Raw genomic sequence first — 16,383 nt, forward strand, 5'->3', positions numbered from 1 at the left:
GGTTCAAAAGTTATTAACATAAACATAAGTGCAACTTTGGACAGCTGGTGGCGCTAGAGGGATTGAGTTAGAGACTCCAAATTTGCTATGGACAAAGGTCAGACTGTCCTCTAACAGTGTGCCAAATTTCACAACTTTCCCGCAAGCGGTTCTATGGGCTGCCATAGACTTCAAGAGCGGAAGAAGAAACGGAAGAAGAATAATAATAAGCGTACGGAACGCCAACAATAACAATAGGTGCCTAAGCACCTTCGGTGCTTGGCCCCTAAATATAGCTGCAAGCAGCAATTACGGGGCCAAGCACAAAAACGGCACAAGAAGCCAGCCAACATGGCCGTGAGCATCAGACCAACAGCAGCAGTGAGCAATTAGAAAAAAAAGTTATTAGCATTTTTGTCAAGTTTGTTATAACTTTTGAGCACGAGGTGGCGCTGGTCCGAAACTTCTCAGGCTGCTTCAGGGCATTGTCCTGATGACCCATACCAAATTAATGAATTTTGGTCAAACCCATCAGAAGTTATAAGCAAAAATAGCCATTTTTCATATCTCCACTCCAGTAGGTGGCGCTGCGCCGAAACACTGTATGATGCCTCAGGTCATGCTTGTGATGACACGTACCAAGTTTGGTCTGAATATGTCAAAGCATTGTAGAGATACAGCTTCAAGAGTAATTTTTGCATCATCTCTCAAATTCTTTGCTCCGGTATACGAAAACGGTTTGACTTATCAACTTGAAATCCATAACTTTTTGTCGGCATGGTCTGAAGATGATACGGTTCAATTTTGGTGAAAATCGGAGCAAAGGTCTAGGAGGAGTTTGAAAAAGTAGGTTTTTAAAGAAAAACAATATGGCGGACAGGAAGTTCAGCTGAATATGGCAAATTTGATATCTATGTTCTCAGCATGACCCAAGGAATCTATTGAGACCAGTTTCATTACAATCGGTAGATATTATCAAAAGTTATTAGCCTTTTTGTCAATTTTGTTATAACTTTTGATCACAAGGTGGTGCTGGTCCGAAACTTCTCAGGCTCCTTCAGGGCATTATCCTGATGAACCATACCAAATTTATGAATTTTGGTCAAACCCATCAGAAGTTATAAGCAAAAACAGCCATTTTTCATATCTCCACTCCAGTAGGTGGCGCTGTGCTGAAACATTGTATGATGCCTCAGGTCATGCTTGTGATGACACATACCAAGTTTGGTCTGAATATGATAAAGCATTGCAGAGATACAGCTTCAAGAGTCATTTTTGCATCATGCCTCAAATTCGTTGCTCTGGTATACGAAAACGGTTTGACTTATCGACTTGAAATCCATAACTTTTTGTCAGCATGGTCTGAAGATGATACGGTTCGATTTTGGTGAAAATCGGAGCAACGGTCTAGGAGGAGTTCGAAAAAGTAGGTTTTTAAAGAAAAACAATATGGCGGACAGGAAGTTCAGCTGACTATGGAAAGTTTGATATCTATGTTCTCAGCATGACCCAAGGAATCTACTGAAAACAGTTTCATTACAATCGGTTAATATAGTCAAAAGTTATTAGCATTTTTGTACATTTTGTTATAACTTTTGACCACAAGGAGGCGCTGGTCCTAAACTTGGTATGCTCCTTCAGGGCATTGTGCTGATGACCCATACCGAGTTTCATAACGATACGCTAATGCGTTCGTAAAATACAGCATTTTAGCACCAAATTTAAAATGGCCGACGGCCAAAATGTCCAATATGGGAAAATTGGATATCATTCGACTCGGCATGATTCCCCGAATCCAACGAGACCAAATTCATGATTTTTGGCCAAACCCATCAGAAGTTATAAGTAAAAATAGCCATTTTTCATATCTCCGCACCACTAGGTGGCGCTGCGCCGAAACGCTGCATGTTGCCTCAGGTCATGCTTGTGATGACAGTTACCAAGTTTGGTCTGAATACGATAAAGCGTTGCGGAGATACAGCCTTATGTCTATTTTCGCAAGCACTACGTACAATTCGTTTGCGTGTTTTTCGAAAACGGTTTGAGAAATCAACTTGAATTCCATAACATTTTGTCGGCATGGTCTGAAGATGATCTGGTTCGATTTTCGTGAAAATTGGAGTAACGGCCTAGGAGGAGTTCGAAAAAGTACGTTTTTCAGAAAATTCAAAATGGCGGAAAAATTTTCATGACGGAAAATGACGTCATATGGTGCAATCGATTCGTCTTGACCCAAGGAATCAGAGGAAAAAATTTTGTTTCTAGCCCTTATGGTTCAAAAGTTATTAACATAAACATAAGTGCAACTTTGGACAGCTGATGGCGCTAGAGGGATTGAGTTAGAGACTCCAAATTTGCTATGGACAAAGGTCAGACTGTCCTCTAACTGTGTGCCAAATTTCACAACTTTCCCGCAAGCGGTTCTATGGGCTGCCATAGACTTCAAGAGCGGAAGAAGAAGCGGAAGAATAATAATAAGCGTACGGAACGCCAACAATAACAATAGGTGCCTAAGCACCTTCGGTGCTTGGCCCCTAAATATAGCTGCAAGCAGCAATTCGGGGCCAAGCCCCAGAAGGGGCAGTAGCGCAATACGGAGCAGGAAGAGCAAAAACAGCAGAAATTGAATGTACATGCTAAACAGCTCGTTCAGAAGGACAGGTGGAAATGAAATGAAAATTAATAGAAGTTCAGAGAATGAACACGGAATGAACTAAAAACACTTGTATCTCATTCAAGAGGAATAAAGATTAGTACAATGCTTATTTGGATAAAAAAGGTATCAAAATGACTCATTACACACAATTGTATAAAGGCACCCCACACGGAATTCGAACCCACAACCTCCGGGTCCAATGTCCATTTCTCAACTCATTGCGCCACTGTGCAGGTGAATGTTGGCACACCTGCCGAAGTTCATTAGTTCATGTGAAAATGAACTCAAAATGAAGAATTTTTATAAAACTGCACTGAATGTTATATTTAATAACTACTTTAGATCATTCTGCAGCTCATCATGCTGTAGCGCAATACAGAGCAGGAAGAGGAAAAACAGCAGAAAATGAACAAACATGAAACAGCTGGTTCAGAATTACGGGCGAAAATGAACTCAGAACTTATGTACATAAGCTTAGATGAAAATGAACACAGCATGAAACAAAAAGCATTTATTTCTAATCCAAGAGGCAGTAAAGGAATCAAAACACACTATTTCATAAAACCGCTCCACCTGGGATTCGAACCCACTATCTTGGGGTGCAGAGCTCATCAGGTAACTGGCTTTACACATTGAGCTACTTGAGGATGCACATTCAACAATCTGTGGAAGAGAACTTTTAGTGTAAGAAAGAATTTACAAAAAAGCATTACTTAGCATGCTAACCATATTAGCATGCTAAGCTAACTTAATGCTAATGAAGCTCATGGTTAACTTGATAGCTGAAGAGCCACATTAAAGAGAATGACAACTGGTTAGCATGCTAAGCAATTAGCATGCTAAGCTAACTAGCATAAGACAACAAACACAAGCAAGGTCACATTCAGAGATGAATATCTTGGGAATGGTAGCGAATATCAAAAATCCATTCAGTCATTTCTGTGCGGCTCAGACCAAAGATCACTTGATCAAAGTTTGGACAAAATTGGACACATTTTGAAGGAGGAGTAGCGAAAAAACGGAATACTGTACTTTTCAAAATGGCCACTACTGTACTGGGTGGAGACTTAATGTAAGATATTGAATGTGATCAGTATGAAGAGAGGAATCAGTTGTATTGACATTCATTTTTCTGGAACAAAGGGTTCAAAAGTTATAACCTTTACAAAAGTGAATATTTGAACTGGTGGTGGCGCTATAGACTTAGTCCTAGATACTCCAAAGTTGGTCAAATTACTTTTAATTACTATCACTACAAGCATGCCAAATTTGATAATTTTCCTTCTTATGGTTCATTGATTACCATACAGGGGGAAGAAGAATAACTACGAATTTGGACATAAAGGAATTGCATGTGATAGCTTCAGATTAGACCAGTTTTAGGCAGAATGCCTAGAACAGACACAAGTTCTGCATCTTTTCCTGCCACAGTACCTCATGCGGTCTGGGCATGTGTCACGCTGAGTTTCGAACCCACGATGCAGAGCATTCGGGATCCGTGGCGTAACACATTGAGCTAATCAGCCATGCAAGTTCATCAGTATGCTAAGCAGAGGTTTCAGTGTGAGAAAGAGTTCACAAAAAAAAAAAAGCTTCATAGCATGTTAACCATATTAGTATGCAAAGTTATTTAATGCCAACTAAGTTTTGGTTAACCTGTTGACTGAAGACCACATTAGAAAGAATAGCAATAGTTTAGCATGCTAAGCAATTACTGTGCTAAGCTAACTAGTATAAGACAACAAACACAAGCAAGGTCACATTCAGAGATGAATATCTCGGGAATGGTAGCGAATATCAAAAATCTGTTCAGTCATTTCTGTGCGGCTCGGTCCAAAGATCATCTGAGCTGATTTTGGACAAAATTGACCAAAATTTGTGGGAGGAGTAGCGAAAAAACTGTTTTTGATTTAATTCAATATGGCAGACAGGTACATTTAAGGAAAATGACAAATGACACATTGTCGGAATCGGCATAAACCAGGGAATAAAATGACATAAAACAGACAAATTTTGGATAATGTTTTCAAAAGTTATAAGCAATTTTGCAAAAATCATTATATCTGTGGAACACTAGGTGGCGCTGTGCTGAAACTTCTCATGTACCTTCAGGACACTCTGATGGTCATATGTACCAAATTTTGTGATGATATGTCAAATTGTTTAAAAGTTATTGCAATTTATGACAAAATTCAAAATGGCGGACACGTGGTTCATCCGATGTTGACGAATTTGATATCCTCGGATTCGGCATGGCACAGGGAATCCATAGACACCCAGATCTTGGACAAAATTGGACAAATTTTGAAGGAGGAGAAGCGAAAAAAACAAATACTGTACTTTTCAAAATGGCCGCTACTGTAATGGTTGGAGACTTAATGTAAGAAGTTGAATAGCATCAGCATGAAGAGACGAATCAGATGAACTAAATTTAATTTTTCTATGACAAACAGTTCAAATGTTAAAACCGTTAGAATGTTGAAATTTTGAACTGGTGGTGGCGCTATAGAGTTGGTTCTAGAGACTCCAAATTTGGTCCAATCACTATTCATGAGCATCTCTACAACTGTGCCAAATTTCATCATTTTCTCATGTTCCGTTGATAGGGCTGCCATAGACTCCCATTCGGGAGGAAGAATAATAATAATAAAAGGGAAAACTTACAATTACAATAGGGGCTACAGCCCCTTTGGGGCTTGGCCCCTAATAAGAACAGACAATGAGTGCTGGGGAGTGAGTCCATTATAAAGGGTGTGCAGATAATGAAGTCCAGGTGCAGGGAGTTCGTGATCAGCAGGAGGGTAACGAGGAAGTGAGTGCAGGAGAGAATCAGGGAGGATGATGGGAGATGTAACTTGTAACAATATAATGGTAATTATGCCCTTTGAATGTTATTGGACACTGAAATTTTTGTTCTTTAAGTTTGTGACAAGCACATAAAAATTAGAACTTTTTTCATTAGAGAAATAATAAAGAAGCTGTCCTACATTCATTATTCTCACTGTGTTGTGCTTGGAAAACTTCAACATCAAAAAAAAAAAAAAGAGAGAGAGAAAGAGAGAGAGAGAGAGAGAGAGAGAGAGAGAGAGAGAGAGAGAGAGAGAGAGAGAGAAAGAGAAATTAGTATTATTTTATAAATTCATAGGCATTTGTATTGGTATCGGCGAATACTAGAAAAAAGTATCAGTACTTGTACTCGGTCCTTAAAAAATGGTATCGGTGCATCCCTAACTATCACCTATTACACATCTGGTCTTATATTAATTTAACTCAATAGAGATCATCCATATACAAATTAAAAAGAAGAGGTGACAATATTCCCCCTTGCCGAACCCCATTTGTCATATAAAAGGGTGCCAAAACATTCCTACCCCATCTGACTTGTATGGATTGATGTATATACCAGTAATGTAAAATCCTAATCAGATATGGGGGAACCCCTCTTTCTTGTAGCTTAATAATTAATATGATGAAATGCCTTAGAACAGGGATGGACAACTCCGGTCCTGGAGGGCCAGTGTCCTGCAGAGTTTATCTCCATCCCTGATAAAAACTCACTTGCCTGTAACTTTCTACTTATCCTAAAGACCTTGATTACCTGGTCCAGGTGTGTTTGATTAGGGTTGGAGCTAAACTCTGCTGGACACTGGCCCTCCAGGACCGGAGTTGTCCATCCCTGCCTTATAAGCATCTAAAAAAAACATAAATACTGTTGAATTGTGCCTATTACTAACCACTTCCTTTAATGAATATATGCTTAAATCAGTGCCGTGCTTCATTTTAAAACTAAACTGATTATCTGTAGTTATTAAATATTTTCTTAAATAGTAAATATCCCCATAAAATTTGCTCCACAATTTAACAATATTCTCAGCCCCAACAACACCAGCTATGCTAGTTGGCTATGGTATTTTACTAGTATTAATAGCCTTAACTTCTTTCCAGAATTCATATGCATTATTTTGCTGAAATTTCTTGGCCATTGAGTTTGCTCTCATGGTTGCCTCATTTCTCTTGCTAAACCATACAGCATATTTAAATTTAGCATTTGCCACTTTTTTTTTCTCATATTCTGGGCCATATCTCACTTTACCTGTTATGACCCAGTTTTTAAACGCATCTTTAGTTTTCTAGTCCTAATGCAGTTCAGAGACATATTGAACTTAAAATAATATGCACTAATGAGAACACAAAGGGGAATTTTGTGGCCAGTGAACAAAATGATTATCAAAACTAAAGCTGTGAGCAGTACATTTACTTCAATATACAGTATTACATCACTGTGTTGTCTGAAAGCTCTCAAGAGACGAATCAGTAGATATATTTGGATTCAGTGACGCAGATGTCCAATGATCTTTGCGACATGAGAGAATGAGGACGAGCATTTAGTCTGTATAACAGACTAATTTAATTCAAAGCAGCTCACAAGTGTTCAGACGCTGTCATTGTTTGCTCTGGCTCTAAAATTTTTAGATTATTTAGACAAGTCTGTGATTCAAATATTATGCAGAAAGTCTACATAAAGATATTTTTTCAACATTTGAAAATAGATATTAAATGTGTGAGATGACAGTTTAGTAAAGTCCATATTTTGTTTATTTCTTCATAGTAATTTATATTTTTTAGCCTGTGCAAAACAACAAACGCTAAGCTGTCATGAGTTTATCCCAGAATATCTCGATTGTTCATCCAGACTTTTTCATCACTGGGCTTACAGGTACACCATACAGCACTTATTTCTATATATTCTTATTTATCATATATTTTATTTCTATAATTGGGAACTCGATAGTCATTCTCATTATAGCTCTTCACCGGAGCCTGCACAGTCCAATGTACATTGGTGTGTTTAACTTGGCCTTGGCTGATATTGGTGAAAGTAATGCACTGATCCCTAACATGATGAAGATTTTTTTTTCGGACTCACAGTACATCTCATATAATGATTGTTTGGCAAACATGTTTTTTGTGAACTTCTTTATTACTGTGCAGACTTACACTCTTGTTGTTCTGGCATTTGATCGTTTCATTGCAATCTGTTTGCCACTAAGATATAATGCTATAGTGAATAATAAGTTCATGGCTATATTGTTTTCAGTAATATGGGCATTTAACACCTTTCTTGTAACACTGTCAACATCTTTGATGACCAGACTTTCATTCTGTAAATCCAACGTGGTAGAGAGTTGGTATTGTGACTATGGAAGATTGTTGAGGCTGCCATGCAATGACAGTAGCATTAATAATGTTATAGCAATCATCATTACTGCTTTTTTCCTTGTAGCACCACCATTCATTATAGTCATGTCATATCTGGGCATTTTTATTGCTTTATGTAAAATTACAACTTGGGAAGGACGTTTTAAAGCACTGAAGACCTGTGTTTCTCACCTTTTGGCAGTTGGATCATTCTTTCTTCCCATATTATGCAATATGATTGCTGCACCTTCTATCAATGCCAGGATCATCAGCGGATCTCTTTCATTTGCTCTTCCACCAATGCTAAATCCCATCATTTATGTTTTAAACACAGCTAAAATCAAAGACTTAATCCGAAAAGTGCTTAACAACAGATCTGCACCAATTAGAGGGAATGTTTCAAAATGAATGTAATCACCGTCTATGTGTTCTTCAATCATTGTGAATTAAATATTAGATCCATTAACTGGAAAATAAAAGTGTACAAGCGGAAAATAAATTCAGTCTGCTATACTCTTAACATGTTGAGTGGACAAATTAGACATGTGTGTGTTGGTTAACATCAGTGAAATGTTGTTCATTTATTTATGAATGAATCCATCTGATTTCAAGTGTATGTAGTGTACTGTGTTTGTTCTTAGTTACTGACTCAAAGACAAAACGAATTGAAAAGACAAAATATTTAAGCAAGCAAATTGAATTATTTTATTGTTAAAATTTCTATCAGGAATAACAGGAATACCACAGAGCAGGTTTGGTAAAGTTAATGTTTTAATAACAACAGCAAAACCATGGCAGAGATAATGGTAATAAAAACAGAAGAGGCAGATGTGGACGTCAATGTTTCAATGTTCAGTATATACTATAATCATTAAAGAAACATGCACAAACTGTTGTGGGGAGAAGGTCAGTGAAGGAATAATGCAGATTGTTTGTATATAGACCACATCCAAAATACAATAGGGAGACACGCATAACAAACGTCAAATAATCTAGACACCTGAAAATAATTTTAATGTCATTGAGTGCAAATTCAAATAAATGTATTTCACTTTTCTTTTTTTTCCCTTTTTTTTTTTTTTTTGGCAAAAATGTCAAGTTATGGATAACACTTTATAATTGTAATGAGGTGGGATTCAGGATCGGATCCATGTGCAAGCTTTATTTACCTTACCAGTCACCCCCACTTTTGGCCAGGTAGTGAAAAATGACATACCCAAAATAAAATGGTTGCTGCTAACAAGTCCTCCGGACTACACACAAAACCAAGGTATCATTTGAAAGCTGACACTTGACAGTTTACTATGAAAGACTCAGAATTACTCTAGCAATTACTAATAGAGAGATAAAAAAGCTCAAACACAATGGATATTTTTTTTTTCATAATAATTGTTTATGAAAATGAAAAATGCAGAAGGCAGATACATAGGGGCCTGGAAACATAAGCAAACTAAAGCCATATGTCTAATCAATATATGTTTACAATTTGAAGGTGATAAAAGCAAAAATGAATTTTTTACAACCATTTATTTCAGTGCATGTCTAGGCACCTTTCCAAAAAGGCCGCTTGGAGATGCCAAAGGGACACTTGGTAACCACCTTTTACTGTGAAGTATAAGAAGTCTCTTTGATCATTTCCATACATTTTATCATTCCAATATGACAAAGCACAATTTATATACTATATCTGGTATATATTTTTTTTCCAACCTGGCGGCATAAGCTCAGAATCTTCAGACTGAACGAGAGTACAGCAGACCTGAGTGGTGAACACGGCAGTCTACGCCATGTCTCGTTCGCGTCTCTCAGGGAACCAAGGTTACCATAGTAACCGGAGACGTTCCCTTTCGAGAACGGTCTCTCGACATGGCGTCAGAAGCTGACGCTTTGGGGACTGTATAGAACAACACCGTGGGAACAGCGAAGAAGGGAAGCTCAGCCACTGCGGAGCTACTATGAACAGTAATAAAACATAAAACAAAACACACCAACGAAATGCTTATAACGTGGTTACTCATCTAACACTGTATGCATTCAAGAATAATATACAGGCTACATATGGGGTATTGAAGCATGTGGGCGGCCAGGCCTGGCACAGCAAAAAGAACATACACTTAACGAGCAGCTGTTGCTGGTGTCGGTGTAACATGAGAGAATTCATAGTGAGCCCGTGCTCATTGCGAGGACATAGACGAACTGCTGGCACTGTGCCCCATATTCCAGGTCGCTTATGGTGGCATAACGTACGCGGCAACAACGCGCCTCATACAGCTCGCTCTGCCAACATGAAGGGGAGAGCGCCACAGACTGGGTGTGGTGCTGGCTCCGCCCCCAGATTCACTTATACGACCTAGTTGAAACCACCAGCCTCAGCTAGTGGGTGGGAACTGCAGGTAGAATATGAGTTGTATTCAACGCCAGGACTTGTGAGGCTAGAGAACACACGTCCAAATTGTAAAACCTGGCGAAGGTATTCTGCGACGACCAGCCCGCCGCCATAAAAATGTCTTTGATGGTGACGCCTTTAGTCCATGCCCACGAGGATGCAATCGCCCTCGTTGAATGCGCTCTGACGCCGATAGGGCATTCCATTCCTTTGCTAGAAAAGGCCAAAGTGATCCCATCAACCACCCAATGTGATAGCCGCTGCTTAGAGACGGGATGTCCTTTGGTACTCCCGCCGAAACACACAAACAGCTGCTCAGAGAGCCTGAACTGAGCCGTGCGGTCAATGTAAACTCGCAAAGCTCGCATTGGGCATAACTCCTGATGAGGGGCGTTATCCACTGACTCCTGGGTGAAAGCCGAAAGAGTTATCGCTTGTGCTCTGAATGGCGTTGACAGTGATTTAGGCACGTAACCCAACCTCGGCCTGAATGTGACATTACAATCATCTGGCCCAAACTGCAAGCAATCAGCGTTAATAGAAAGCACTTGGTTTTAAGTGAGAGCTCCTTTAAGCCGACTGACATGAGCGGATCAAAAGGCGGCCGAGTCAGCGCTTCAAGCACAAGAGCTAAATCCCATGACGGCACCGTGGGGGGGGGGCGAGAGGGTCTTAGTTGCCTTGCAACCCTCAAAAATTTTACCACTAGGTCGTGTTTGCCCACCGAGCGCCCATCGATAAGGACATGAAAAACTGAAATAGCTGCCACATAGACTTTAAGAGTGGAAGGCATACTGCCGCCGTCCAATCGCTGCTGCAAGAAATCTAGAATGCCTGAGACAGGACAGCTTCCCGGTTCGAGACCATTCAGTTCGCACCATTTCACAAATAATGCCCATTTAGAAGCGTACAGGCACCTTGTAGAAGGGGCTTGCGCCTCCGTAATCGTGTCCATAACACGGCAAGACAGAACGCTCGGATCTACCGGCTCCCTTGCACTACCCACACATGAAGTTTCCACCATTCGGGGTTGGGGTGCCAAATCGACCCGCCCGCTTGCGACAGAAGGTCTCGTCTCAGTGGAATCATCCACGGGGGAGCCGTTAACAGTTCTAGCAGATCGGGAAGCACCGATGCTCTCTCCTCCCTGATCTTGTGCAGCACTTGTGACAATATCTTCAGCTGAGGAAATGCATAAAGGCGAACATTCGGCCATGGCATCGTCAGTGCGTCCCCTCCCAGGGGAGAGCGCGGCAGAGAAAAGAACAGAGGACAATGCGTGTTCTCCTCCGTCACAAATAAGTCCACTTCCGCTTTCCCGAATTGTTCCCAGATTTTCCCAGAGTTTCACTGTCCCGGGATTCAATCTCCATTCTCCTTGAGGGATCCCGTCCTTCGACAGCATGTCCGCGCCGCTGTTCAGGTGGCCCGGAACATGCGCCGCTCGGATGGAGAGCAGATGGTCGTTGGCCCACAGTAGAAGCTGCGCAGCCTGCTCGTAAAGGGCTCGCGAGTGCACTCCGCCCTGGCGATTTATGTACGATTCCACCGAAACATTGTCCGTACGAACCAATACATGATGGCCCCAGACTTGTGTGAGGAAGCTTCGAAGAGCCAGAAAGACTGCCCTCAATTCGAGGTGATTTATATGCCACGTCTTCTCCGATTCCATCCAGTAGCCCGACACCGGAACGCCATCGCAATGAGCTCCCCAGCCCGTCGTCGACGCGTCCGTCGTGACCACTTTGCGCCCCGTAACCATGCCCAGCTGGGCGCCGCGTTGGTACAGGTCGGGATTCCGCCACAGCGCAAGCGCGCTCAGGCACCTGCGAGTGACCACAACGCCGGCATGGCCATTCTCCAAGCTCTCCTTGGTACCTGAGTTTTCAGCCATAACTGGAGGGGGCGCATATAAAGCAACCCGTGGTGGCATACCGCCGCAGCCGCCGCCATCCGTCCCAAGAGCCTCTGATATTCCTTCAGCACTACAGGACAGCCCAGACTGAAAGCACTCAGGGCAGACATCAAATCGCGAATGCGCTCCTGACCTAGACGCGCTCTCATCGCGACCGAGTCCAACTCCACCCCTAGATACGAGATTGACTGGCTGGGGCATAACATACTCTTTTGTGTATTTACGCATAGACCCAGGTTCTCAAAATGAAGCAATAGAGTGCGTTTGTGGCCGTTGAGCGCATCCTTTGAATGGGCTAAAACTAGCCAATCGTCCAAATAACTGAGTATGCGTATTCCGTTCGCTCTCAGGGGGGAAAGCGCTGCATGCATAGCAACCGGCGGGCTTCGGAATTCCAGCTTCTCGTGCTGACGTCAGCAGTGCATCATCCACACTGGACAACAATCCTCTCTGCTCTCGGATGGATCCAGAGATGTGACATGACTCTGGGCGATCAGCGGAGACGTGACGTGGCTCTGGGCGATCAGCGGAGATGTGACATGGCTCTGGGCGATCAGCAGAGACGTGACGTGGCTCTGGGCGATCAGCGGAGACGTGAAGTGACTCTGGTAGATCAACTGTGACTTGACTTGGCTCAGGAAGTTTAACTTAGACTTGACATGGCTCAGGAGGATCAACTGTGGCTTGACTTGGCTCAAGAAGATCAACAGTAGCTTGACTTGGCTCATGAAGATCAACTGTGACTTGACTTGGCTCATGAAGATCAGCTGTGACTTGACTTTGCTCATGGAGATCAACTGTGACTTGACTGGGTTCATGAAGATCAACTGTGAATTGACTTTGCTCATGAAGATCCACGGTGACTTGACTTTTTGTTGTTGTTGTGGCCGCCATTTTGTGAGTGTTCTCCTTAGTGGCAGCCATTACATGATTCACCGTGGTGTCGCATTTCTCTGCGACACCCACAGTAAATGGAGAGCCAACAGACAATAAAGCATAATCCAGGAAATGGTCCATTACGAACTAATTGTTCTTTGAGTGGTTGGTTAACACCCTCACAGAAAAAGTCAATGAGTGCACAGTCAGGCAGATATATAATGATTGAATAATATGCAATGTCCAGGTATTCAGTGATGTAATCCTCAATCAATCGTGTGCCCTGCTTGAGACATAATAGTAAATAAGCAATGTCCAAGTAATGTTCTCCTGAAAATCCACTGGATCCTTGTGTGGGCGAGGTCTTCTGTAACGAGGCGGGATTCAGGATCGGATCCATGTGTACGCTTTATTAAAGCAGAGTTCGTAAGAAAAGAGAGCAGGCAGAATTGTGATCGTTGAACAGGCAGAGAATCGGGACAGGCAGATATCATTCACAAAAACCAGGAAACACAATAAACAGTTCAAGGGCAGGCGGCAGATAAACGTAATCCTGAGTACAGCCTGGTACACGTCAGGTTCCACCTCCCTCCAATACCCACGCACTCAATGACCAGACTATTAATCACCGCCACCTGCACATCATCAACACCGCAATCACCACCTCCTCAAAAACTCTCCAAGTGTCTCCAAGTATTCCTCGTGTCCTTCTCCAACTGTCTGTGAGTGTTCCCTGTCTCCCGACTCCAGTGTGTTCATCCTGATTCTTCCTACAATCAACAAAAGAACAGTATTACCATTCTATCATCTTTTCAACTTCAGTAATTGACATATACTCACCCATTTCTCTGCTGATATCAATAAAGATACATTACTTGCTTTTACATCTGCCTCCGTGCCGTCTCTGTTGTAACAGAAGACTGGACCATAACAACAGGATATCAGCATGAGTCAAGTGGACCTATTTCAAGGGTCGGATTCCTCCTGCAATGTGAGTTGGTCCTGGAGATGCAACTGCATCTCTACCCCTCTGATACTGCTAAAATAGCATTTATCATTTCCCAACTGCAAGGAAAGGCTCTTCACTGGGCAGATTCTCTCTGGACTCAGAAAGGTTCCGTGGTCAAGTCCTATTCCTTCTTCGTCGCCCATTTCCGAGAGGTCTTTGGAAAACCCCTAGCTGATTCATCCATCGGTGAGAAACTCTATAATTTAAAACAAGGATCTAAATCTGTGACTGACTATGCCTTGCAGTTACGAACGCTAGCCGCTAGCAGTGGATGGAATGAAAAAGCCTTCATCACCTCGTTTCGTCAGGGGTTGGAACCCAGAGTGCGGTTGCATCTTGCTGCATACGAGGATTCCATCGGCCTCGAATGCTTCATCCAACTCGCCATCCGCGTAGGCACTCGTATGCAGTCGTGTCTCGAAGAGCACCAGGGCCAGCCATTTCCCAACATCCTCCTCCGTCGGTCCGAACCCGACAGCTCCCCAGAACCAGCCAGCGAGCCCATGCAAGGCTGACCCCAAATCTGTGCCTATATTGTGGTTCTCCTGGGCATGTAATCTCCGCATGCCCAATCCGTCCCCTTCGACCAATGGTGAGTGCCATCATTCCCTCCATCAAGAAGATGAAACCACTCACTACTGTTGTAAACCTTACTGCTGTAAATGTATCTGTTCCAGTGGTGGCGCTCCTCAATTCAGGGTCCGCAGGAAACTTCATCTCAGGCTCCCTCTGTCGACAACTCAAACTCAAAACCTCGCCCTCTCCGACCATCTATCAAGTCCACTCCATCACGGGCAAACCCCTGAGCCGTAAAAGGATCAGCCACTGTGTGGGACCCCTTCAGCTCTGTGTGGGTACTCTACATGTCGAGGACATCCATCTGCTGGTTCTGGAGGATTCCACCACTGACGTGGTTCTAGGGCGCCCGTGGCTCGAAGGGCGAGATCCTGAAGTGGGGCGAACAATGTTTCTCCAATTGTTTCTCCGAGTCTCCAAATCTTAAATCTCCACGTTCCAAGAAGAGCTCCATCTGCACTACCTCCATTGAAAGCCCCATAGAGAAACGTTCCGTGGACAGCCCTTCCTGTTACGCCTCCTTCAGTGACGTCTTCTGCCCGCAAAAAGCCTCCAAGCTACCTCCACACTGGCCATGGGACTGTGCCATCGATCTGTTACCAGGTGAGCCAGTGCCGGAGGAGAAGGCCATGGAGGAATATATCGAAGAGGCCCTTAACCAAGGATACATCTGCCTGTCTACTTCCCCTGCTGCTTCAAGTTTCTTCTTTGTGGCAAAAAAGGACAGAGGCTTGCGGCCCTGCATCGATTATCGCTCTCTAAACAAGATTACTGTCAAGTTCCGATACCCACTTCCCCTCGTCCCAGAGGCCCTGGAACATCTCCGTGGTGACACTGTGTTCACGAAGCTGGACCACTGCAGCGCGTACAACCTCATCCGGATACGCGAGTGGGACGAGTGGAAGACTGCCTTCGTCACGCCCACCGGTCATTACGAATATCTGGTCATGCCCTATGGTCTGGTCAACGCCCCCTCCATATTCCAGGATTTCATTCATAAGGTGCGAGTTCCTCCACAAGTTTGTACTGGTGTACATAGACGACATCCTCATCTACTCCCGGAGCCTGGCCGAACATCGCCACCACGTTGCGGAGGTCCTCCAATGCTTACGGCAATACCATCTATTCCTCAAGGCAGAAAACGAGGGGAAGGTGGAAGCCATCAAGTCCTGGCCCATTCCCACAACCATCAAAGAACTCCAACGTTTCCTAGGTTTCGCCAATTTCTATCACCGTTTCATTAAGAACTATAGCTCCATCGTCAATCCACTCACCAACCTCCTTCGTCATCAGCCCAAGTCTCTGTCCTGGTCCGAAGATGCCACCAACGCCTTCGAAGCCCTCAAGAGTGCCTTCATCACCGCTCCCCTCCTCGTCCACCCTGACCCTGACCTGCCATTCATCATGGAGGTGGACGCCTCCACCACAGGAGTGGGAGCGGTACTCTCACAGCAGCAGGGGCAACCAACTAGACTCCACGCATGCGCCTTTTTCTCCCCCAAGCTCAACCCAGCGGAGGTCAACTACGACATCGGTGACCACGAGCTCCTGGCCGTCAAGCTTGCCCTGGAGGAATGGAGGCATTGGTTGGAGGGAGCCAATCACCCTTTTCAAGTACTAACCAACCACAAGAACTTGGAATACCTCAAAGCTGCCAAGAGACTTAATCCCCGTCAAGCTTGCTGGGCCATGTTTTTCTCTAGATTCGACTTCACAATCTCCTATCGTCCAGGCTCCAAGAATATTGAGGCGGACGCCTTATCCCGTCTCCACGCCCCAGATGAGAA

The 16,383-nt window shown here is 43.3% G+C and overlaps 1 protein-coding gene across 2 annotated transcripts; it reads left to right on the top strand.

The window, feature by feature from the left end:
* The first annotated feature begins 2,606 nt into the window (after positions 1-2,606).
* LOC137004970 (olfactory receptor 1E16-like) lies at positions 2,607-12,392 on the top strand. Of its 2 annotated transcripts, none has more exons than XM_067365705.1 (2): positions 2,607-2,626; positions 7,297-8,242. In XM_067365705.1, the coding sequence occupies exons 1-2, from the start codon at positions 2,607-2,609 to the stop codon at positions 8,240-8,242; spliced, it is 966 nt and encodes a 321-aa protein (XP_067221806.1). The 2 variants fall into 2 exon arrangements, with proteins under 2 accessions (XP_067221806.1, XP_067221807.1); XM_067365706.1 differs by lacking the exon at positions 2,607-2,626 and adding an exon at positions 12,372-12,392 and having other exon boundaries at positions 7,292-8,230.
* Positions 12,393-16,383: the final 3,991 nt, after the last annotated feature.

The sequence above is a fragment of the Chanodichthys erythropterus genome, chromosome 17 (assembly GCF_024489055.1).
Source record: "Chanodichthys erythropterus isolate Z2021 chromosome 17, ASM2448905v1, whole genome shotgun sequence".
Lineage (NCBI taxonomy): Eukaryota > Metazoa > Chordata > Actinopteri > Cypriniformes > Xenocyprididae > Chanodichthys > Chanodichthys erythropterus.